The sequence below is a fragment of the Acinonyx jubatus genome, chromosome D1, assembly GCF_027475565.1.
Source record: "Acinonyx jubatus isolate Ajub_Pintada_27869175 chromosome D1, VMU_Ajub_asm_v1.0, whole genome shotgun sequence".
Classification (NCBI taxonomy): Eukaryota; Metazoa; Chordata; class Mammalia; order Carnivora; family Felidae; genus Acinonyx; species Acinonyx jubatus.
In genome coordinates this window covers 7,453,231-7,477,720 of record NC_069390.1, presented here as the reverse complement: position 1 = coordinate 7,477,720, position 24,490 = coordinate 7,453,231, and the positions used below count along the sequence as shown (strand labels likewise).

At 58.5% G+C, this 24,490-nt stretch overlaps 1 protein-coding gene and 1 long non-coding RNA gene across 2 annotated transcripts; one reads left to right on the top strand and one right to left on the bottom strand.

The window, feature by feature from the left end:
* Window positions 1–1,282: 1,282 nt before the first annotated feature.
* Window positions 1,283–23,776, bottom strand: EHD1 (EH domain containing 1). The gene is made up of 6 exons (XM_027045291.2): window positions 23,657–23,776; window positions 22,011–22,437; window positions 18,059–18,156; window positions 5,088–5,500; window positions 2,531–2,695; window positions 1,283–2,053 (listed from the first exon to the last, which is right to left on the bottom strand). Exons 1-6 carry the CDS (start codon window positions 23,682–23,684, stop codon window positions 1,529–1,531), a joined length of 1,656 nt encoding a protein of 551 aa, XP_026901092.1. The 5' UTR covers window positions 23,685–23,776; the 3' UTR covers window positions 1,283–1,528.
* Window positions 9,092–10,768, top strand: LOC128311742 (uncharacterized). The gene is made up of 2 exons (XR_008290267.1): window positions 9,092–9,399; window positions 9,724–10,768. It is a non-coding gene; the product is annotated as an uncharacterized LOC128311742 (long non-coding RNA).
* Window positions 23,777–24,490: the final 714 nt, after the last annotated feature.

Below are 24,490 nucleotides of genomic sequence, written 5' to 3'. Positions count from 1 at the left end.
CTTCGGTTGCTTTTCCTTCCCACAAGTAAGTGTGGATGGGCCATGGCACCTTGACAGTGACTTCCGGACCGGGAGGCTGCCCCCACCCTCACTGGATACTGCACAGAACGGTGCGCCGGAGCCAGCGGCAGGTGACAAGGTCAGTGCCAGTGACTCAGACCCAGCGGAGGCCCAGAGAGAGCAGTACTGGAGGCAATGGGGCTGGGGGGGGGGGGGCGGGGGGGGAGTTGAAGAGGTCAGATGGAGGAGTCCCTGAGACCTACCTGGGGAGTGCCTGGTGGGAAGCCTGCCCCCCCCCGCCCCCCACCAGTGACGGGGACACCCGCGAGTGTGGCCAGGCCCCCCGAGGCCGTGCTGGCAAAGCTGATGGGGCCACCTGATCTGGTGGCTCGCTGCCTCGGGTCCCTCACTGCTCAGCCTGGAGGGAGGTTATTCTAAGGGCATCCAAGACAACACGCTGCCCTCCTCTGCTTGATGGGACGACGACGGAAGGAGGGTAGGAGAGGGCCTCCTCGAATGCGGGTACGAGGAGGGGGAGGGGCTGGGTCGTCCCTGGTCTCTGCTGTCTGGACGCAAGGCCCAGGCCGGAACGCTAAGCCATGCTGGCTTCGTCGGGGCCCGCCACCCATCCAAGGTGGGGGAGGAGGCACACCAGAATGTTCCAGGCAAGTGGAAGGGAGAAGCAAGAAACACCGGCTCTTGGGCCCCCGACGGGGTGTGCTCTGTACATCCAACGGCTCTTGGGTGGGACCGCCCCTACCTGGAGTGTGGGAAAGGGGACAAAATCACAGCTTCTGAACAAGTGGTTAGGAAGTTACTGAAAAACTCGGTCAAGTATGAGAGGCGTCACTTTACAGAACAAAGCTAGCTTCTATGTTTTTCTGGGAAACGTTCTCGCATACCTACTCATCCCCCGGACCCCACGAGAAAGGTAGTTGGGCCTGCCAAGCTGGGGGAGCGGGGTGGGACAGGAGAGCACAGAGCAGGGCTCGTGCATAGGGGGCCACCACGGAGGGCAAAGAAGAAGGCACCAGAACCAACCCAATCCAGGAGCACGGGGACGGGGCGGAACCGCACAGGGAAGGAAGCCACCAGCCCAGCGAAGCTGCGCTCAGTTCAGTGACAAGCTGGGATCCTGGGGCGCCTGTCTGCACACGGCCCCGGGGCACCCCCGCAGCTGCCGGGTGGGGGGCAAGCCAGGGTGGGCACGGGCCGTACGGCGGGACAGGAGAGGACAGAGGCTTGTTGTGTGCGGGGCTGTCAGACGGAGGAGGCAAGAAAGAACGCTGCCTCTGACGTTATATATTAAAAATATCCATAGTTCTTGTGCACAAAATTCCATCATTCACATGCGAGTATCACCCGCCTCCCTGCTGGGCCCAGGAACAGCCTTAAAAGAAAGATGATGGTTTTCCTTTTCAAGAGCTGAGGAAACATCGCTCAGTCTTTATGGACCTTGAGAGCTGGTGACCCTTCCCCTCCCCCCAGTCTCTGCCTGGCCAGGCGGGCGCGGCGGTCACGGTCACGGTCACTCGTGCCTCCGCTTGGAGGGCGGGATCAGGTGCGGGGGCAGGTCGGCAGGCAGCTCGTGGCCCTCCAGCTTGACTTTGATGAGGTGGTTGGCCAGGGCAAACTCCTCGTCATCCAGCAGCCCGTCCTTGTCCACATCGGCCAGCTTCCAGATCTTCCCCAGCACCGTATTGGGCAGCTTGGACTTCACCATCTCCTTCTTGGCGTTGGCGCCCGTGATCTTGCCGTTGACGGGCGACAGCGTGTAGAAGATCTCGTCGTAGGTGGGCTTGTCCTTGCCCACCACCCACTCCACGTCGTCGATGCCCTCGCCGGCCCCCTCACCGTAGCCGTGCCCAAAGGGCCCGTTCATGGTGCCTTCAAAGGCGCCGCCCTTCACGGCCTGGGAGGGCATCAGGGACTCCTCCTGGCGCACCATGACCATCAGCCGGGCGATGTCGTTGGCCAGCATGTCGTCCACCGTGTCCAGCAGCTTGGGCTTCAAGGCCTGGAACTTGCTGAAGTCCTGAGTCTGCAGGAGCTCCTGTGGTAGGCAAAGGGGGTGGGGGGGGGAGCTGGCTCAGGTCCCTTGCAGACTCCAGGCGGGGTTGGGGGAGCAAGGATCCCAAGCCAAAGAGCTGGTTCCAGGTCTCGGCCCCGACCGCTTGGCAGCCCCTCGGCCTCGGCTCCCCAGGCTGCGGGGCAGAGGTACCTTCCCTGAAGGGCCGTGGGGAGGACGGTGCTGGGATGCCTGGCCCGCCGCCCTCCCCCCGCCGTGCAGGGTGAGTCACCGCATTCCCCTTGGTGGTGTCACGGCCGGGTCGACTTCTGATTCGGGTGGGGTGCTGCTGACTGACTCAGCTGCTTCCATTTGGGGAGGCCCCACCCCAAGAAGCTGCATTCCCTCCAGAACCACTGCCCCGGCATCCCCCCCGCCCCCCGCCTCCCCCCGCCACCGTCTCACTCCCTAACACCCCAGCGCCCACAGAGGGTACATGCGGGGTGCGCGGGGTGGCCACACCTGCATCTTGCGGAGGCTTGGGAAGTCGCCGGGGGAGATCTGGTGCTCCCGCTCGATCTTTTGGTAGATCTCTCCCAGGTTGTTCACCAGCTCTTTCTTCTTGCTCTCTTTACCGAACACATTGGGCATCTCCTTCTTGAGGGAGCTGATGATGTAGGCGTGGACCTGGAAAGACAGGAAGGGGCGGACGTCAGGCGCGTCCCGGACACCCTGTCAGGGGGGGACCTGCGCGGGGGCCACCCCAGAAGGCTGGGACTGTAACTGGGGACGCTGCCCAAAGCAGACCACAGCCCGTGTTCTCTGTGGCACCGGGCACCCCCCCAGCCACCCCTCCACGCAGCAGAGATGAGGGGCACGCCGTACAAGCCGAGCAGAGCCCTGCCATCCCATCCCGCATGTGCAAACGTGTGGCTGATGATGTCAAGTTCACAAAACTTCAACATGGCTGGAGTTATGCTCAGTTGAGCACCCTGATGGCTCAGAATGACTAAGGATTAGGAAAACCACCTAAGGCTTTTCCCAGATGTTTTGAAGTTTATCTAAGCTCAATACCTTACTTAGACCTTCGCCAGTTAGGGGCACACCCTTCACTTCCCCACAGCGGGCTGGTGACGCCCGCAACCCTCCCAGCGCCCTGGCCCTCAGATCCCTCTGCCTTGCCAGGTACTGTCCAGCCGTGAAGGGCTGTAGCCAGCCGGCCTCACCCTCCTCCCGACTGCCAGCTCCACTCCATCAAAACCCCTCCAGGGGCCTGGCCCTGCCCCGCCCCAGGCTGAGAGCCTGGCTGAGAACCGCCTGAGGGCAGCAGGCCTGTCAAAGAGAGTGGCAGTCACTGCTCCGCCAATCACAGGCCTGGCGCAGAGAGCCACTCACTCCAGGAAAAGGAAACGGTCTAGAAACCGCAGGTGCGGGACAAGATGGGAGGCCCCGGGGTTTTCCGGGCACGGTGACTCAATGTGCCCGTCGGCCGGGTGATTACAACACCATTTCTGTGGATGAGCAAAGAGTCTGCCCTTTGTTGTATCCTAGAAGGAGGCTGCGCGAGAACACGGGCGGCCCTGCCAACGGGAGGCTGGACAAGGAGAGACCAGAGCCGCCCCTCCCCGCAGCCCGGAAACGGGAGAGACCGGGGGCCGGTGAAGCGGGTTTTCTCATGGGTGGTCCTTTTCTCAGAACCGACTGTGCAGCCTGTATCCCCCAGAGCAGGCTCCTGCACGTTACTGTGCATACGGACCACCAGGGGATGGTGTTCAAGTGCAGACGGTTCGGTCGTGCCGGGGAGGGCCTGAGGACTGCGCTTCTAGCACGCTCCAGAAGGGCCCGTGAGCACTGTGGCTAACCAGGGCGGAGACAGGGACCAGTGGTAAAAGATGAAGGGTCAGTTCTTATTTCTTAACGATAGTGAGCGCCCACATGCTACCTGACTTCAGACCTCCAGATGGGATACCGTGAGCCACCGTGTCGGGGGCCCAGGGCGAGGGTTTCACAGGCCATGGGACCGCCTTCACCGAAGCCCTAACACCCACAGAACACCCTCCTATTCCTCCATGAGCCAGGGGCGGGTGTAAAACCCCCTGCCCTCCGTGGCCACTGCTCCAGGGAGGGGGTGATGCACAGGGTCCCTGCTCAGCAGCCATCACCGACAGGCTCGGGCCGAAGCCAAGCGCTGAGCCCCAAGGATCCGTGACCCTCACACGGGCACTGACGCGGCCTGAGGACGTATCCAGGCAGGCTCACGACGTGCTGCTATGCCACATCAGGGGACACGCTTTGCCCCTCTGTGTCCCAAGGGTCCACTGGTGGCACTGACCTTTGCTTCCCAGCCCCACCCACGCTGGGGTCTCAGGGAGGCGCTTGGCCAGGCGCTGAGATCCCAGGCTCGTGAGCAGTTCCGACGCCGCCAGCGGGTGTCGGCAGGCCCTGCGTTTCCACAGAGCACTGGGGACGGTTCACAGGCCTCTGGGGACTGAGGCCACCCGGGTTCTCCCTGGGGCCGCAGGCTTGTGCCCCATCTCTCCACCAGCTCTCACCTGTCCCGGCTCATGCATCAGCTCCCACCTGAGGCCTCGCGGTCGCCTGCTGCTGCAACGCCCCATGGCCACACAAATAAACTGGGCTTTATTTGTCTTTGCGTGTTCTGCTTTCGCAGTACGACTGGTGAGTGCCGGAAGGGCAGGGACCGTGCGTGGCAGTCCCCACTGTGTCCCCGGCGCCCAGCGTGTGCTAAGCGCTCCACAGGCCTGGGAGGGAAGCCGACAAGGACTGCGCCCCCACCTGCTCTCCAGTTCCCAGGCTGCCCCTTGGCACAGTGCTATCTTCCCACCTGGTGTCCACAGGCATCAAGACTCCGTTGAGAAGAGGTTGCACCCATGGGTGTAGAGGGGACTCGTTCAGACACGGCGCAACGTAGGCGTGTGGCTGTGGGTCTGCCCGGATGGGACTCGGGTGTCCCGAAAGCCACCCCATCCTGGGGCCCCGAGTGGCAGTCCCAGGCCCCCTCGGGCCCCCTCCAGCAGCGGACCACCTCCCCCCCTGCCCACGCCCCCGCCCCATTTACCTTGGCCAGCCGGGCCCGCTTGATCAGGTCATTGAGCTTCCTGAGGGCGGCGTTTCGGGGCAGAGACTGGATGTCTTTGAAGAGGTCCTGCTCCTCGGCCTCAAAGAGCTTGCGATTGTCGGGGATGAGGAGCGGGTGGGACCAGAAGGAGCCGATGTAGACCCTGACCACCTCGGGGGTGTTGATGATCTTCCCCAGGGACCACATGAGAGCCCCGTAGACCCGCATCAGCTGCTGGGTCTCGATCTGGTCGGCCTTGTTCAGCACCACGCGGATCTTGTCCTCGTGGTTCTTGAGGGCCTTGATGACCTCCGAGAACTCGTCAGAGATGTCCAGCTTGTGGGCGTCAAAGAGCAGGATGATGCGGTCCACCCGCTCTGCGAACCACTCCAGGACGGCTGCGAAGTCGTACCCTGCGGGGGGAGGCGGGAAGAGCAGGGTGAGGCGTGGGCACCGAGGCCCAGGCTGCTCAGATGGCTCTCCTCCCGACTCAGCCCAGGGTCAGCTACATTTCCGTGTACTCACGGGGCCAGCCCGGCACCCTGAGGGCAGGGGCATCAGGCCCCCACTGTGTGGCACCCCACCCCTGTGGCACCCTCGCCCACGCAGCACCTGGCCCGGAGCACAAATAAGTCATGCAAAAGAAGTCAGAGCCTGAGCTCTGAAGCGGCTCAGATCAGGGCGAGAGTGAGGGGGAGAGACCAGCATAGCGAGAGCAGAGACTTGGGGGGGGGGGGGGGCTGCCAACTGCCAGCTGGATGCCCTGGGACGACAGAGACAGTAACAGCCACCACACCTGCAGCCGCTACTCGTGTGGTGCTCACGCCAGGCCCCCCATTCTGCAGGAGTCTCATTTATTCTCCGCAACAGGGGTTGGCAGACCACAGCTCGCCCATCACCTGTTCCACAAATACAAATTTTATGGCTGGGGGCGGGGGGGCGCCTGCGTGGCTCAGTCGGTTAAGCGTCTGCCTCCTGATTTGGGATCAGGGCACGATCTCACAGTTTGTGAGATCGAGCCCTGCGTCAGACTCAGTGTCGACAGTGAGGAGCCTGCTTGGGATTCTCTCTCTCTCTGCCCCTCCCCTGCTCTCTCTCTCTCTTTCTCAAAATAGTTTTATTGGAATGCAGCCACGCTCCTCGGTACGGTCTATGGTGGCTTTTGTCTACAATAGCAAAGTTCAGCTGTCAGGCCACAGACCACAGGCCTGCAAAGCCAAAAATATTAATTCTGACCCTTCAGAAAGACTTTGCTGGCCCCTGCTCTACGGCAGCCTATGACGTGTCACACACCGCCTCCCCTCGCTTAGGTCTTCCATGTTCCCTAAAATGAAGTAGCTCTTCCCTCCGTTCTCTGCTGTTTTCCACCATCCAGTTAAAGCCCTTTGGTGAACATGGACATCTGCAGCAAAGACTGCTAACTGGAACTCTTCCTTTAATAACAGAACTGTTTGTCTTTAGCTGATTTCAGGGCCCCACAGCTTGAGAGTGCACCCCCCAGCCTCTCTTGAGGCAGAAATGACCATGAAGAGGTGTATGAGCCCTCTGTCCTTTTCTCCCTTCCTGAAGAATGGGATGCAGATGTGATGGAAGGAGCTGGAGCAACCACCTTGAGTTCAGAGGTGCAAACTGAACATTCAGGACGGCTTTGGACTACTGTTTTCCATGGAAACTATCTGACAACTGGCTGAAGCCAACGGATTTTTGCGTCTCTGTAACCGCAGTTTAATTTGCATCCTGTTTTACAATTCCCCCTCTTCAAAATGTTTCCACCCCTTCCACTGCCCCCAGAAGGTGTGAAAGTTCTCGTTTTCATCTTTTAGGAATCAAGAGGAGAGGAGAGGTAGGAAGACGACCACGTGAAAACAATCGCCCAAGAATCTTTGGGAAGCTTCGGTCCAAGCCCTGGAACTATCACTTCCTCTCTGGGGGGATTCTGGGCAGGCCTCCTTGTCCCCGGGCTCCTTCACCTCGTTCTTCAGCCAGCCGCTACCCACAGGCCACCTCCCACCTGAAATGTGGGCCGGTCCTCCTAAGAAGCACCAAATACATCCCAGAGTATACTCAGGCTCCTGAGGGTACACGGCTCCTACAGGGAAGAGCCAGCCGGGACACTGCTCTCAGAAACTGGCCCAAACCAACCTCCTTGTCCTCACAGCCTGACTCTAGCATCCCCTGCACAACACGCTCACTACCCTCTGACCAAACTGGGATTTAGACATGCATTCTCTAGAGCCGGGAGAAGGAAAGGACAGAGTGTCAAGAAAAGGCCCAGAGTGACCACCAGTGCCATGAGGTGGGAGGGCAGCCCTCCCCAGCCTCATGGTTAAGGAACCTTCAGGGCGGTTCGTCAGAGGGGTATCCGGCCGTTCCCATCCTGCTGAGCCTCACAGACCCAATACAAGTCTATATGGCCAAGCTCCCCAAGAGGCTCCCTGCACTCAGGCCAGAACCGGGCCCTCATCGCAAGGGCTTTAAGATAAACAGTTAACACTGTGGGCGCGCCTAGGGGTGAAGTTGCTTGGCTGGATAAACATTCTGGCCGCCAGGCATCCCCCCCTCCCAACCTCACCCTGGTTCAAGTGTACCTCGGAGTTGTCTGCGTGCCCAAAGCCACAGCGTTCCAGGCCTCTCCCCACTCCGGTGCTCAGGAAGAACACAGGCCCTTAAATAAGACAGCTCTGGGGGCGCCTCGGTTAAGCCTCCGACTTCAGCTCAGGTCCTGATCCCAGGATTTGTGAGGTCGAGCCCCACATCGGGCTCTGTGCTGACAGCTCAGAGCCTGGAGCCTGCTTCGGATTCTGTGGCTCCCTCTCTCTCTACCCCTAACCCACTCATGCTCTGTCTCTCTCAATAATAAACATTAAAAAAAAAAAAAAAAAAAAAAGACAGCTCTGTGTTTGACTCCCCTCGTCCGCCCCCTTCTGTGACCTGAAGTTGTTTTTTTTTTTTTTAACTTTTATTTATTTTTGAGACAGAGAGCATGAATGGGGGAGGGTCAGAGAGAGAGGGAGACACAGAATCCGAAACAGGCTCCAGGCTCTGAGCTGTCAGCACAGAGCCTGACGCGGGGCTCGAACCCACGGACCGCGAGATCATGACCTGAGCCGAAGTCGGACGCTCAACCGACTGAGCCACCCAGGCACCCCTTTATTTTTTAATTAAAAAAAAAAAATCTTTATTTTTGAGAGAGAGAGAGAGAGAGAGAGAGAGAGAGAGAGAGAGGGAGGAACAGAGAGAGGAGACACAGAACCCGAAGCAGGGGTTGTCAGCACAGAGACTGATGCAGGACTCGAACTCATGGACTGCGAGATCATGACCTGAGCTGAAATCAGACGCTTAACCCTCTGAGCCACCTAGGCGCCCCTGTGACCCGAAGCTCTTAACTTTTCTGTTACAACTGTTTCCTCTGTGAAATTCAGAAAACAATTCCTCCTCCTATGGTCATAGGGAGGACCAGAAGGGATAACACGCGGGGCTCCTGGCACAGGCCCCACCGGCAGGAGGGGCCGAGTGGCCTAGGACGGCATCACGAGTCAGGAACGGAGACGAACCTGGCTCTGAGGCCAGAAGCCAGCTTTCACCCTTGGGGTAAGACATCGAAACTTAAGGAAAACCCCACATTCTGTCGACTCAGCATGGCAGCAACATGCATTTGTTCCCGCCCCAGCACACCAGGGAGACAGGACGCTCTGATCAGAAGCAGCCTCTCGACCGGCTGGAGTTTCTACTATCATGGGGGTAAGGTGAAGCCGGTGGGGGGAGGGGGACAGTAAAGCCCCTGGGAGTCTGAACTTGAGCCTGGGCACGGCGGTCATCAGCCCTCCCGAGGCCAGTGCAGATGGTGGGAAAGCGCCAGACCACCAGATTCTCTGTGCTCAGAGCAGGAGAGGCGTGGAGAGGGTGCCGGGTCACTCCCGTGCCAGCTGCCAGCCAGCATCCCAGGCTGCTGGTTCCAGAGGACGGGGCCGCCCGCCACCGCGCGGCTGGCTCCGGGAGCCACGGGACGGGACACCCGGAAAGAAAACTCATCAGCAGAAAACTAGAACAGGAAGGCTGAGAGGAGCAGGCCAGGGAAGCGGCAGGGAGGCCGCGGCGCCTGCCTGGGCCACAAAGCCACCGCCTTTTATGGCCCACTCTGGGAACAGCAGGCCAGCGCTGGGAAAGCAATGACTCAGGACTGAATGGTGGCTCCCTCCCAGCAGAAACGAGGCCCCACTTCTCCCCTCGTCAAACCGCCCGTCCTCAGGCCATCACAGATTGGATGACTGCAGATTCACACAGCTGGGGAGGCAGCGGTGCCAGAAGCGAGGTACTGGGAACAGGGGCGCCCCGATGGGCTGGGCTCCAGCCCAAGTGAGCTTTGGCCCGGGAGTCAGGACGGCGCACAGGGAGCTGAGCTCACCCCCAGACTCCACCCAATGTGGCCCCACGCCCCCCTCCCGCAATGGCGGGGGGCCCAAGACAACGGGGAAAGATGGAGAGGAGGAGCCCCTTCTGAATTGTGGCCGGAGTCACTGCCGCCGGTCCGAGAGCCCCAAGTGCCCCCACCGCCCTCCCCCCAGAAACCCAGTTACTCGCCAACACCTCGAGCTGGAGCCAGCAGAGCTAAGTCCTTTTTTTTTTTTTTTTGCAGGTGAATGAAATTTCCTGTTTATTATGAAAAATGCTCACACTTTTGGTGAGGGAGACACGGTGGCTGGCCAAGTACATCCACAGGTCATGAAAAGGGTCACTCAGGCTCGTGTGAGGTCATCGCAGGTGTATGACCGTGCGCGACCACGTGGCTGCAGCCACCGCCGGGCCTGCCCGGCACCCACTTGTCCACCAAACCCTCACTCAGCCTGAGAGATGCTGTCGCAAAAGGCACCAAGGGCTACACCCAGAGCAGCAGCACCAAAGCATCACTCAAGTCTATGCACCCAGCAAGGTGGCCAGGGCCACCACTTGGCCTAGAGCTAGGCCCTAGGCGACAAGCACAGGGACGAGCGTGCCCACGCCCCCACCCTCGCCCAAGGCAGTGAGCCTTCGGGCTTTGGGACACATTAGAGATCAGTCTCAGTGACAGGATAAGTGACGAGATCAGTGACAAGATGGCTGTCAGCCATCAGACAGCCCAATGCACAGTATTTCCTCAAGGAAAGTGGGAGTTCAAGGCGTGCTTGGTGCCAGAGACAAGTACACCCCCACCCAAGGAGACAAGGACACTTCATCTGCCTCAGGTGGGGCTAGGACTGAGCGTGCGGACACCAGTGTCCCTATGAAGGACAGACAACGTGGTCCAAGGTGGTGAGCTGGAAAGGAAAGGCTGACCCCACAGCGTGAGGAAAAGCCAGTGCCGTCTCTGATAGGGGACAAGCTCCAGTGCAGAAAGTTCTGGAACTCTGGAGACATTATAGAACAAGCCAGGCACAAAAGGACCAATACTGTATGTCTCTACTCTTAAGAAGTACCTGTAGTTGGGGCGCCTGGGTGGCCCAGTCGGTTAAGCGTCCGACTTCAGCCAGGTCACGATCTCGCGGTCCGTGAGTTCAAGCCCCGCGTCAGGCTCTGGGCTGATGGCTCGGAGCCTGGAGCCTGTTTCCGATTCTGTGTCTCCCTCTCTCTCTGCCCCTCCCCCGTTCATGCTCTGTCTCTCTCTGTCCCAAAAATAAATAAATAAACGTTGAAAAAAAAAAGAAGTACCTGTAGTCAAATCCATAGGGACAGTAGGGAGAACAGGGGGGAGGGGCGACGGAGAATTAGTGGTTAATGGGGATACAGCTTCTGTCTGGAAGATGAAAAGGTTCTGAAAGGTGGTGAAGGTCACACAACAACACGGATCTGCTTGGGGCCGCTGAACTGTGCACCGAAGACGGTTAGCGTCGGTGAAGCTTAGCACACGTGTGCACACAGTCGCGGGGGTGGAGGCAGGGGGGAGGCAGAAGAGTCGTGCGTTCGCTTAGGGTGACCAGGCTGAGGGTTGGGCTGGGTCTCGGGGAAGCAACGGCGCAGGCCAGTGGACAGGAGACCCAAACGTGCCTCCCGTCCCAGCTCTGTTCCCACCAGGCCTCCTCACCAGGTCTGACCTCCCGAGGAGAGTCCCGCTCCCCGCCATGGGCACCGAGGCGGAGGAGGGAAAACCGTGACAGGTCCTCGCCCTCTCCTGGCACCCTCCAAACACAGGTAGTTCCAGCAGCTGGGGGAAAAGCTACTTCATACATTCCAAGTTTCTAGAACATCAACAATAAAGGGTTTGTCTGCAATCGACGTCTGTTTCCTGCCATTCAAGCCGCGTGGGCCTCGGTATTTCTTGCCATAGCTCCCACCACGCACGCTTCCAGCTGGTGCTGGGCCCAGAAGAGGGGCACAGAGGGGCAAGATGGAGGGTAAGGCGCTGAGAGAGGACTGGGTGGCGCACTTCTGCAAGTGGGCACTCTTCAGGGAAGGGCTTTCCCGGGGTTGCTCAGCTACCATTTGCTGTGTGCAAATGTCCGCGGCAACTTTGTTCAAAACTGCCCCAAACTGGAGACCTGTAGGCCCCTCAGCAGGTGAACGGGTAAGAAAGGAGGGCACACACATATGACAGGGTAGGAACGGCAATGACAAAAGGGAACAGTCAGTCGATGCTCTCAAATACGAATGAATCCCCAAAGCACCTGCTCAGTAAAGGAAGACAGACACAGAAGACTTTTTACGTGACATTCTAGAAAAGGCAAGACTTTAGGGACGAGTGTCACGCCAGTGGGTTGTGAGGGCGGGGAGCGACTGCAGGGAGCTTTCCAGGTGGACGGAAAGACCAGATCTTGGTCGTGGCGGTTGCATAACAGCTTCACGCAGCTGTACGTCTAACCAGGGTGAAGACCTCCATAAATCTGATGGGGACTCAAGCAAATGAGCAAAGGGTGGGGAAGGGGAAGGACAGATGGACTCTGGAATCGGGCCCGCGTTGGAATCCGGAGTCCTTGTGACCCCATCAGGCCACGGACCCTCTGCGAGCCTCAGTTTCTTCTTCTGTGATGTGAAGATGGAAGTTTCTAACTCACAGGGCTGCTGTGGGCAGCAGGGGAGTGCCCGGCACACTGTAAGCACTTGGTAAAGGTTTGCTATCATTTATTCACGGGAATCGTATTTTGGGCTCCAGAAGCTCAGGTTCCGACGGGTGTGTAGGCAACGACCACTTCTAACGCGCAAAGAACGCCTTATGCCACCAAATATAAGTGGAACATTTGCAGGCGCTCGGGCCAGCTGCTACAAAGCCGGGTGCCGGCTCGCAGCCTTGGAACGAGCAGGTGCCGGGCGCCAGCACGGGCTGGTACCGCTCCTCCGGGCACAGCGGCCCACGCCCCTCGGCGGAGCGGCGGCATTCCGGGCAAAGGTTCGACCCAAAGCTGTCCAGGGGACCACAGGTGGGGGAACAGCGGGGGGGGGGGGGGCGGACAGTGGTGAGAGGGAGGCTTGGAGGAGGCCAGGGGCCCCGAGAAGGTCCTGGAAGCTGAAGGGAAACTCCAGCTGAGTCAGTACTTCCCCATCCTCTGGCCTCCTCGGGAGGTTATTCAGGAAAAGGTCTAAGCAAAGTCTGGGAATCCCTGGATTTTTTGGTGTCTGTTTTTAATTAGCTGACATTTGCTGAACATGTAACTGTGCACCAGGGACTAGGGCAAGAGGTTAACACGTATAGATTCCTGTATTTATCAACAAGGAGGCTGATGTCGCTATTCCTGTTTTATTGACTTGGCTCCCAGGGGTCACTGCAACTCCCTAGGGCCCCCAGCTCCTAGAGTACTGAGCTGGGGCCTGCACGTTCGGTCATTATCTGAACTGTGGGTGCTGGGAGGCCAGGAGGGGTGCAGCACTTGGCCTTGCCCAAGGCTTTCAGGCAACCTCACAGAGCATGCTCTGGGCTGCAGAAAACCCCGACCCGGAGGGCTTTTAGGTGGGGCACCTCAGGAGGCAGTCAGCACAAGGGTCAGCAGGAAGGGAGGGCCACAGCGCGGCCCCATCTCTGAGTCAGAGGACTCCGGGTCTGGGCCTGGGAGGCCCTACCTGCCTACTGGGATGGCCTCCAGGCTTGGATGGAGCCTGGGAACCAGGGACAGTCAGTAGGAGGGCAAGTGAGAAGCCAGGACACCAGCCAGCCTTGGCCAGGCGTCCTAGTCCTCACCCACAGATGCTCTGGGGGACCGTCTCTGGCTGGAGGCAGAGAACAGGGAAAAGAAGATCCCAGCGTTGTTGGTCCAAGTCCTGGACCTCAGGTCCATTTCTGGACTCAGAGTCTGGTTTCAGGCCGGGAGAGAAACGGAAGGTGGCCCCTGCGTGTGTCAGGAGAGCTCAGAAGCCCCTGCACGGTCACGACCCAACAGGGTCAAAGACTTGCCCGATCTGAGCTGTGGGCGCTCCCTGGAGGCAAAGCGTCTGCTCTCAGCCCCGGCTGGTGTGGCCACAGCTTCTGCGGGGCCCGTGGGCACAGGCCAGCCCGTGTCGCCTTGCACCAACGACGTAACCTTCCCGAGCCTCTGTCTCCTCATCTGCAGAGCATCAGTGTCCTCCCCAATGCAGCTGTGTGATAACTCAGGGGAGCGGGTCCGTGTGACAACCGTCTGCAGAAAGCCAGGCACGAGGGCCGGCCAGGCGGTATTCTCCTAACCCAAGTTCAAGGAACACTTCCCTGCTGACGCGACTCATAGGCACAAAAGTTGCGGCCAGCTCTCGGCCGCGTGGTGACAAGGGCAGGGAGTGCCCTGGCCGGGCCCCTGACTCCCAGACCGGGGCCTCCACCTGAGCGTGCTCCCCACCGCTGCCCACCAGGGTCCTGCCGTGGGAAAACCCTGCTCCAGCTCGTGACAGTGCAGGCGGGCAGCAGCCTGGGAGCCAAGGGCGCCAGCCCCACCGGGCCCCGGGTGCCCTTTGGAATGCCCTTTATCAGTCACACAGCACTAAAGACCGAATGCTGTCCCCACAGGCCACTTTCCCTGCTGACACAGGAGAACGTAATCTTTAAAGGCGGTCAGACTAGCACAGCGAGGAAGCGTAGCCCGAGGCCCCCACGGGGCCCCTTCTCCTTCCTGTGGTAATTCTCAGGGGGCTCTTGCAGAGCCTGGCCTGTACCCTGTTTTGGGCCTGCACGGGCTCTACGTTATCTTTCCAGGCAGTACTTCCTGCACACGTTAGGCACCACGGGGAAAGGGGGAAGAAGTCCAGAGGGGCCGGGCAGATAGGGTGGGAAATGGAAGTAAATGTAAGTAGCAACTCTAATACGCGTGCAACGTCCAGAAGAACCTTCTGTTTCCAGGGAACCAGGTCGGCGGGACACAGGAACGCGTGCTGCTTGCCCAGGACCCATGTTTTCTGGTGGCCTGATCTTTCTGGGAGGGAAACACCTGCTTTCCGTGCCGTCAGCAAAGGGAACAGACAGGCCACCGGCCGGGGAACTGCACTGCCCTACTCTGACTTCCTCTGCTGGACAGGGCAACACGGGCCCTTTGCAGTGACTGATGGGTGGGGCCTCCGAGAAGAAGGCCGCTCCTTCCCCGTCTAGCGAGTGGTCACCTCCCGTGAAGACCACGGCCAGCACATCTGAGAGGTACTGCCCGCTGGTCTCTCTCCAGCTAATAAAACACTGACACCAAACATGTTGCAGAGCAAATGCCAACTTGGTAACTTTCAGTAAAACACTTTAAACCAAGGTATCTAGGAGGCGCCTGGGTGGCTCAGTCGGTTAAGCGTCCAACTTCAGCTCAGGTTGTGATCTCACAGTCTGTGAGTTCGAGCCCCGCGTCGGGCTCTGGGCTGACAGCTCAGAGCCTGGAGCCTGCTTCGGATTCTGTGGCTCCCTCTTGCTCTGCCCCTCCCCTGCTCGTGCTCTGTCTGTGTCTCAAAAATAAATAAAAACATTTAAAAAAAACCCCAAAAAACAAGATATCTAAGGGCACGGAGGGAAAGAAACTTTCACAGGAAGAAGCCCTCCTCCAATCAGAGCACTTTTTTTTTTTTTTTTAAAGTTTTTTTTGCGACGTTTATTTATCTTTGAGAGAGAAGGAGGGAAAGAGAGCGCGCGTGCACATGCACTGGCAGGGACGGGCACAGAGAGAGGGAGACAGAGAATCTGAGGCGGGCTCCACGCTATCAGCACAAAGCCTGATGTGGGGCTTGAACTGAGGAACTGTGAGATTGTGACCTGAGCCAAAGTCGGACGGTCAACCGACTGAGCCACCCAGGCGCCCCAGCGATGTGCTTCTCTTTAAGGCCCACTCCTCCTTCCTGGCCATGGTGGGTTGGGGGGGAGGCCCTCTGTGGCTGCCCCAGGACAGAAAGGGGCCACATCTCCCACCTGGAGGGGCAGCAGACAAGTAGGGGTGAGCCCTGGTGTCTCTTGCCGGCCTCCTCCCCCTCCAAGCACCCGCCACCTGCACGGGCAACTTGAGGGCGGGGACTGCCTCGCACCCCGCATCCTCCCCTGGCCCCCAGAGTGTACCCTATGCCTGCCGATCCGCGAACTGGAGAGCACGCGGAGGCACAGCAGCGCCTGTCCCAGAGAGGGCACGTCTGGACACCGCTGCCCCCCCCTTTTTGCTGACAGAGAAAGGAGGCAGGGGAGGGAAACATCCCAGCAGACGGGGCCAGGGCGCCCAATGCTGCAAGACATATCCTCCCAACCTGTCGCCTGCCGAGCTCTAAGGACGCAGGCTGATGTGTCAAAGACACTCTTCCCAGGCAGGGGAACCTCACGGCACTGCTGGAAAACAGTGATGTCTGTCAGGGCGCCCAGGTGGCTCAGTTAGTTAAGCGCCCGACTGGGTTTCAGCTCAGGTCATGATCTCGTGGTTTGTAGGATTGAGCCCCAAGCCGGGCTCTGCACGGACAGCGAGGAGCCTGCTTGGGGTTCTCTCTCGCCTCTCTGCCCCTCCCCCCACGCACTCTCACGTGCAGGTGCGTTCTCTCTCTCCCTCTCAAAATAAATAAATACACATTAAAAAAAAGAAAGAAAGCAAGCAGTGGTATCTGGGATCCCTCTTACAAGACAACGAGGGTCACGAGCCCTTTCCCTCGAATACCTTAACTCCGAGCTCTGAAGGCCGTAAGTGAGCACAGACTGCCGAGAAGGTAAGCCGGTGTTTGTCAGCTTACTGTCCCCATCCGAAGATGTGTACGCATCAGCTGACCTCTGCGGCAGGGAGGTGGCCGCCCAGAGGTGCCTTAGTTCTCCATCCGATGGCCCCCAGTCTACCTACTCTTCAAGGTCATTAAAAAGGTAACACGACAGGAGCGCCTGGGTGGCTCGGTCGGTTCGGTGTCTGACTTCGGCTCAGGTCATGATCTCACGGTTTGTGAGTTCGAGCCCCATGTTGGGCTCTGTGCTGACATCCTGGAGCCTGCTTCTGATTCTGTGTCTCTCTCTCTCTCTCTCTCTCTCTCTCTGCCCCTCCCCTGCTCACACTCTCTCTCTCTCTCTGTCTCTCAAAAATAAACATTAAAAAAAAAAAAAAAAAAGATTAACACGACAGAGCCTCAAAGAAAAGTCCCTCCAGGAGAACTCAGGCCTGGAAGTGAACAGAGAATAAATTCCCCCTTGTCTGGTCTTTCTCTTACATGCTTATCAGGTATTTTCTTACAACCAGGTTGAAACAACAGTAGTAAGAGAGGGAAAACTAGCCCTCGTCTTTTTATTTGTTTTAAATATTTATTTTATCTCTACACCCAACGTGGGGCTCGAACTCAGAACCCTGAGATGAAGAGTCGCACGCTCCTCTGAGCCAGCCAGGTGCCCCTAGCCCTCTCCTTTTTAGAAGGGGTCCCAAAGCGGCCCCCTTCATCTCCTAGGAGTGTCTTCGTCATCAGGGTGCAGAACCTGAAAGCTGAAACCAGACTGAGAGATAGAATTAGGGCAGTTTGAAGATGCTCTGATGTAAGCCCTTTTCGGCCGGGGCCCACAGCCTGGAAAAAAAGAGAAGCAAGGTTTCTCAGGACCAAGAACAGGGCTCCCACCTCCTCAGAGCCACAGCAGCCACAAAAAATCCCCCGAATGTCAGGCTGCTGGCTTCAAAGACAAAGCTTGCCAAGGCTGGGCCGCCCAGAGGGAAAGGGGTACAGGAAAGATTTGCAAGTTAACGGTAAACAAATCTGGTCACTTGTCTTCAAACCCCTGAGTTTGATCTTACTTCATTCGCTCATTTGTAGCTGTAGGCCCCACTCCTAGCCTGCCCTCACGCTCCGGGCAGACAGCAGCCCCCTTCCCGTTCGAAAAAAGGAACAGCAGCAGAAACATAACGCGGTTCAGACTCATCCTGAACCGGATCTTCAGAAGAGCCCGGCAAGATCGAGTCAGGAGTCTGTACGACTAGGGGCCCGACACGCTAACACTACCACTACCCGGCACGGAAACCGCCCACTGCGCACGGCGCGCAGGGAGGCTGCTGATTTAACACTGAAGCAAACTTAAACACGTTGCCACCAACCCCTGAAACAAATATTTAACAAACTCCTGCAGCTTCTCCTTTGGGCTCACTTGTTCATGTCAACTGTTCTCTCACAGACCTGCTGGGCTTGCCAGGAATTCCTATGGTGTTGGAAGCAAAGCTTTTAAACATAAACTAAAGTGAGTGAGCCCCAGGGGGACCAGGGGCCCGTTCAGAACGGCTGTGCTGGCCGAAGTACCTGGAGCCCGGACCCAGAGTGACTTCCTGTGACCTCGCCGCCAGCCCGAGGTGCCTTCTCGTAAACCTGCCCTCTTTTCCAGATGCCCCAGGGGTTGGGAAGCATGAAAGTCACGCGAGATTGGCTGTGCTCTGCCCCAGACAGCTCTTAGTGATCTGGGCAGAGGCAGCCAGGGGAGAGAGCAGCTCCTGACCACTCTGGGCTCAGCGCACTATGAGGACACGAGGCTGATACAGAAGGGTCCCCGCCTGGGCCGGGAGAGACCTGGAGGGCAGCATTTGGTCCACGCGGCGGACATCAGACGGAAGGTGCCCCGGGCCGTGTCGGAGGCTGTTTACCTCTGCTGATGCGCTGTTTCTCTCCAGACAGGATCCCGGGAGTGTCGATGATGCTTATACTGTCCAGGACTGGGTTGGGCAGCTGCGCGCACATGAACCTGCACGAGAGCAAGAGCCCAGAAGAGAGACGTCAAGACTCGGTTATTGGTGCTCTAGATGTGACAGTGGGGCATTCCGTACCCCTTCCTCTCCACCTCTGCCCTCCTTTCCAGAAGCAAAGAATGTCAAGGTTTTCTACACTCTTGGTTTCCAGGGGTGGCCATGGAACAGCTCATTCTCTTAACTGGGAATCCAACCAGAGGCTCAGACTGGCCTACATCAGCACTTTCCCCACGTGAGCTTTGTCCCCAGGGTTTAGGAGTTCAGCTTTCAAGTTGCTGATACGGTATGAAAAGTGCACGAGCCTGGGTCACCATTCAACTCCAGAAGGGAAACAGAAGGGGACCCTGGGACCCTGGAATTCTGTATTAAAATGTTCAACAACTTGGCTGAATTTCCATATATACCGAAGGCAGCGAGAGGCTTTCTTACTGCTGCTGGGCCCAGCTGCCTGGGTGAAGGGATAGCCGTGGGAGGCGGGTAACAGCTGGGGGACACATGGGCTGGAGCCGGGGGGGCCGGTGGGGGGGGGTGGTAGGGCAGGGAAGCACAGACACGGTTCACGGTTCTCTGAAAGCCACAGCAGGCCAAGGAAGAATGAACGAAGCCACAGACAGGATGGCAGCTCATGAGCCAGGGCTTAGCTGTGTGTGTGTGCCTGAATTCCCACTGAGCTTAGAACAGCCCAGAACAGCAAGGGGCTGTCCCAACTGATCACAGAGATTCTTTGCTGGACACAGCCGCTTCTCTGAAAAAGATACTGTGAGCAAAGAAAATACTGACCCTTTGTCTGTAGGACTCAGGCTTAAAAAGTTGCCTTGCCCGCAGTGAGGAGGAATCTGAGCTGATAAGGTTCTCCTATTGGCCCCAACCCCCCACCCCCCCGGCCAAAGTGACCAGTGGCCGGGCTAAGGGCAGCTGGCCAAGGGGAGAGGTGCCTCCCGCAAGCACAACGGAGCCACATCAGCTGACCCGCAGACCTTGGACCTCGTCCTCACCAGTGCCGGCAACGGAGCCGGGGTGCCGGAAGTAACCGCAGGCCAGACCCGGACCCTGCTAGGGAAGGGCATCACTGAGAGGTGCCCAGATGAAAAGAATCTGAAGCAGAACCGGCTCCGAGAAGTTACAGGCCGAAAAACGCCTCGTAAATGAGACTGTGGAGCAAGCTCATGTGTGAGAGACACAGGAATAAGACGCCCTGCAGGGCCCGGGGAGCAGGCGGTGCACGGGGCACACACAACATGCATTTTTCACCAACAAGGACGCACCGAGCTCATCTCACACTCTAAGTGGGTGGTACCGGTTACACAACTGAGTCCTCACAGGATGCTCTTAGGACATCCTGACGGCACCCTGACTTGGTCAGCTCCATCGGATTCTACTCTTAGAGCGGCCACTTACGGTAAAAGGCCAGAAAGTCAAGTTCATGACTCAACGGGGTTTCTCTCTCTCCCTTTTAATTTAGAGAGAGAAAGAGAGCAGGGGAGGGGGCAGAGACAGAGAGAATCTCAAGCAGTCTCCATCCACAGCCAGCGCAGAGCCCAACACGGGGCTCGATCCCATGACCCCAGGATCGTGACCTGAGCCAATATCAAGAGTCAGATGCTTAACTGACTCCCAAGAGCTCCTCAATGCGTCTGTTGAAGTGTGCCAGGAGAGGCCGTGTCAGGCGGGCAGAGAAGAGCCCCCTTTGTGCGCTCTGGCTAGCCGGGTAGCACTTGGTGTGCTCCATGGGCTGATACAGCTTGGGGCCCCAGCTCAAGTGCAAACCCATGCCACTTGACCCTTGGCTGATAAGGCCCCTTTGGGCAGTGATCGAGAACCCTCTGGAGAGTGGCAAGAAGGAACTGAGGGGTGCCTGGCTGGCTCAGTCGGCAGAGCATAGGACTCTTGATCTCAGGGTTGTGAGTTCAAGCCCCACGTTAGGCGTGGAGCCTACTTAAAAAAAATACACACACACACACACACACACACGGCACCAACATCATCAGAGTGCCTGCCTTGGACCCGGAACCCCCGAACTGCTCTTTTTTTCAGGCAGAAGCAGCGGTGGGTGGTAACTGGCTGCATGAAGGCCCGTCAGCGCTGCTCTGGTGAGCCTGACAAGGCAGCAGAGCCCTCTGAGCCAGGCTTTCCTGAACCACCGAGGTGCGGGGTGCCTAGATGATGTCTACGATCCCTTCCAACTCTGAAACTTTAGGTCTCCAAATTCAGAACACAGGTCATATCCTTGCAAAAAACGGTCTGCTCTCACAGTCGGAAGTGGAGACGCAAAGACAGAAGTAGGTGTAGCTACCCTCCGTTCTAGCTTCCCAAAGTTCAGCGTGAAAGTCAAGACCTAATAATGCTTGAAATTTCCGGCACAGCAGCCAAACGTTCCACAAGACCCTATGGCACCCACCGGCTAACAGTGTGGGCTAATTGCCTATCTACAGGCACAGTAATTCCAAAACACTGGTGTAATACCGGAGGAGGGCTCACGGCTAAGAGGGCCACGCCTCTCACATGAAGGGCTTTACTTAGCCCTGGCCCTTGACACACGAACGCCATCAACCACCAAACAGGACAGGCTTAAAACGCCTGAAAGGGACAAAATAATACAACAGAAGCCTGCCTGTCTTTTCTATTAGAGGTCAGCTCTGTGCACAGAGCTCGGATCAGGAGCAAGCTGGTTCACCCTGTGTGGTTGGACAGTGTCTGGAAAGGAATGTGATCATACAGGGCGGAGACCTGGAAGGCACGAGTCAAGGATTCTTTCCTAGGCTCTTCCCAGGACCCAGACTTTGAAAGGCATGTGGAGTCACTCCTTGAATGGGGGGTGGGGGTGGCAGAAAAGGCAAATCTGTCAAGGCTTCTGGTATGTCTCTGGGGGTAGGGGTGGGGAGAGGAAATTTAGTATAAGCGAGCACGGGGAGAGGGACTTTAGAATCACGGACTAGCGCCTTTGAATTCCTTTACAGAAGTGTGAACCTGGCTGTCGCACTCCTTAGAACAAGGGCCAATGGGTTTCGTTCCCAGCATCGTGAGGGTTAGTCTCTTGGAGGATAACCCTGATCACGAGGAGGCAGATTTCACCCATTTAACCGGGGAAACTGAGGCTCAAGAAGGTTAAGGAACGTCCTAGGGAGGGATTCAGGGCCCCGATCTCCTTCCAGGACTCCCAGTGCCACAGCCTGAGGCTGCTTCCTGAAACTCCTAAAGCAGCACAGTTTAGAGCTGCTCCTGCCCCCTACCTGAAGAGAAGTGTTCACACCCCATCTGTCCGCTACCTCGTGGGTTGCCCCAAACTCAGCAGGCCACAGGAGATCCTCCTTGCCCCTCCCACATGAAACCATTGGTCCCGGGGGAGGCACAGCACACCAGCAAAGGGAATGACTAAAAGTTTCACATATTTTTCCAGGACACTTAAGAAACAGACATTTGGAGAAAGGGAGGGAGAAAGGGGCCGGTATGAATGAATTACACGCACCCAGTCTGGGGAAAGGACTACTTTGTGGAGAGGTGGAGACAGAATCTCTCACTTTCTCAACGCGGATCGCGGTTCTAAGGGAAGCAGGGCTAGGATCGGCAGGAAGGTTTGGGGGTTAAACTGATAATCTGGAAAATTATGGGGGGGGGTGACACAAGCGAGGGGGGGCGGTGGCGGCGACACCCGCTCCCAGACCTCTGGGTGAGTTTTTGGTGCGAAGAGGCTGGGGCCCTTGTCCCAGGGAGTGGTCGCCGAGGGGCTCGCTGGGGCCTCGGAGACAAAGGACAACGGGGGGTGGGGGTGGGCAGCGGCCGCGATAGGGTCAGGACCCGAGTGCGGCATCGGGGGTCCCCCCTACGCGTCCCGGGGGCAAGGGGCGGCTACCTGTTGAGGAAGGCGTTGCCGAAGGCGTTGAGCTTGCGGAAGGGGCGCCGCGGGTCGACGACGAGCGCGTTGCCCGGCACCACGCCCTCGGTGGGGCCGTGCATGACTGCGATAAAAGAGTCGGTGGTGGGCTCGGGCCCGATGCGCATTCCCGGAAAGTCCTGCTCGATCAGGTGCCGGATGAAGGTGGTCTTGCCCGTGCTGTACTGGCCCACAAGGAGCACCATGGGCTTGTTGTCGAAGTCAGCGTCCTCCAGCGCGGGCGAGTGGAACTCGTGGAAGCGGTAGTGCTCCTCCAGGGGCAGCAGCTTCTGCGCGTACAGCTGCCGCAGCCCCTCGGACACCGTCTGGAAGAGCTCCGGCTCCTTCTTGCGGCGGGCATCCTTGCTGACCCAGCTGAACATGCTGCCGGGGACGGGGCTGGCTGCTGCGGGGCAGAGAGGCGGCTGAGAGCGGGGCGAGGGCGCAGAGCCGAGGCGGGGCCCGGCCGGCCGGCGGAGGGGCGGCGGGGCAGGGGGCGGGGAACGGCCCGTACTGCGCAGGCGCACAACTCGGCCCGCTGAGCGCCCTCTGCGCAGTGGCGCGCGCTCCTAGCCGTGCGGCCTTTATAGGGCCGGGCCCGGCGTTCGGGCGCGCGCCGCCGCCGCCGCCGCCGCTGCCGCCGCCGCGACAGGCCGCGGGGAACTGGGCGGGGGAGGAAGAAGCTCCGCCCGCGAACCCCGCGCCACGTCCTCCCCTCCCCCGGCTCCCATTGGCCGACTCCAAATATCGCGAGCGCCGCTCGCTCCGCTCCCCGCCCTGGCCCGGGTGCCGTGGCAACCGCACCTGTTTCTCACCCACCGCCCGCCCTCCTTGGGGCCGCTCGCGGACGTGCTGCGGTTGGGAAGCCGGGAAGCCGGGGAGCCGGGGAGCCGGGGTCGCGCGCGAAGAGGTCGGGGAATCTGCGTGCCTTCCAGCACCCTCGAGACGCCCAGTTAGACACCCGGCTCCCTGGCTGCGCGCCGCACCCGCGCTTCCCCCACGAACGGTCCTCCCGCCCCCACTGGCTCAGAGTCCCCGGAAGTACTGGCGGACCCCGGGGGCCTCGCTCCAGTCCGAACAGGCCTTCCTTGCCTCCTCCTCGCCCCTGCTTCCCTGATGCTACTTCCTACCCCTCTTCTCCGTCTGCTTTGGGGAGAGGGGGAGAGAGGGAAGAGGGAGTAGACGAGGCTGAGGGAGTAGAATGTCCAAGGCGGGTGATGACTGGGGAAAGAAAACTGGGGAGGGAGCAAGACGCCCCTGGGGAAAAAAGCGACCAGCAGCAGGAGGCCTGAGCTGCCCTCAGGCCAGTGGGGCGGGGAATTGTAAGATGGACACAGCAGCGGAGGACACAGGACATACTGGGGAAGAAGAGATGGCCTCTCTGAAGGGGCTGCATCTGTGGGAGGTTGGGAAGGGGTACAAAGGAAGTTGAGGCCCTTTGGCCGCTTGAGTTTTGAGGAAGTGAAATCGGAAATTCCCTATGTGGGGTGGAGGGGAAATGTGGGGCAACAATGAAATCTTGTGGGAACCTAGGGGGAATTAAAAAACCCAAATACTTCTGCTTTCCTCTTAGGGTCACCACCAGTTAACCGGCTTTTACTCTGATCTGTGCCCCATCCCCTTACCAGTTCCTGGCTGTTCCATTAGGCTCATTCCCCCGCCATCGTTCCCTGCCACGTATAGGCCCCTGGCCCTGGCTGTCCAGGCCGGTGAGAATGTTCAGTGGGTGATGTCAGAACTCGGGGGGCTGATTGTTACATAACCAGAATGAGGATACCAGAGTGTAGGAGGGGGTCGGGGGTGAGGTGGTGGTGAGAAGTTCCTAGCTGGATCTGAAATGCGCCTAAGAACTCGAAAGCCTCCTGTCCAACTTTCCGGCTTCTGGGAGATGTGGGAGCCTGGAGGGCCAGGTGCCTGTATCCGGGAAGAAAGCAAGATGGCAGTGTAAAAGGATGGAGGCAGGAACTCAGATCTGAGAAGAAGCAGAATATTAGGGAATCTGGGTCAAGTGGGAGCCAGAGAGGGCAAAATGGAAGGCTTGGTTGCCCACCCCTTGTAGGATAGGGCCTCAGCGCCTTCTGAAGAAGTAAAATGTTAAATCCATTGCCTCCCACCCCTCCCCTTTCCCTCCCTAATCATTGGAAAGTCCTGCCTGTAATCTTAGGTCTCTGACTTACTGCTTTTATTTGAGATTTCATTAGTGTTCTTTCATCAATCACAGTAAAACAGAAGCCCCAAGGGTCTTTTTTTTTTTTTTTTTTTTTTTGGTGTCAAAAAAAGACATTGAGCCTCTTAGGGCTGTCACCAGAGGCTGAGTGCCAGCTGGTGATCAGGAGCCTTGGGTGGGTCCAGTCCAGACTTCCTGGGCCAGCCTTAGAAGCCAAAGGACTTGCCTCCTCCATGGTGCTTTGAGGGGTCCACCCCGGAGATGCAACTTCCGGGCTGTTCCAGGGCAGAGC

Coding starts and splice junctions, on each gene's coding strand:
- EHD1 (XM_027045291.2), bottom strand. CDS start 23,684: ATGAGCCTAATGGAACAGCCAGGAACTG. Junction 22,438..23,656: donor AATGGAACAGCCAGGAACTG/GTAAGGGGATGG, acceptor TCTGCCCCGCAG/CAGCCAGCCCCGTCCCCGGC. Junction 18,157..22,010: donor GGCAACGCCTTCCTCAACAG/GTAGCCGCCCCT, acceptor GCTCTCGTGCAG/GTTCATGTGCGCGCAGCTGC.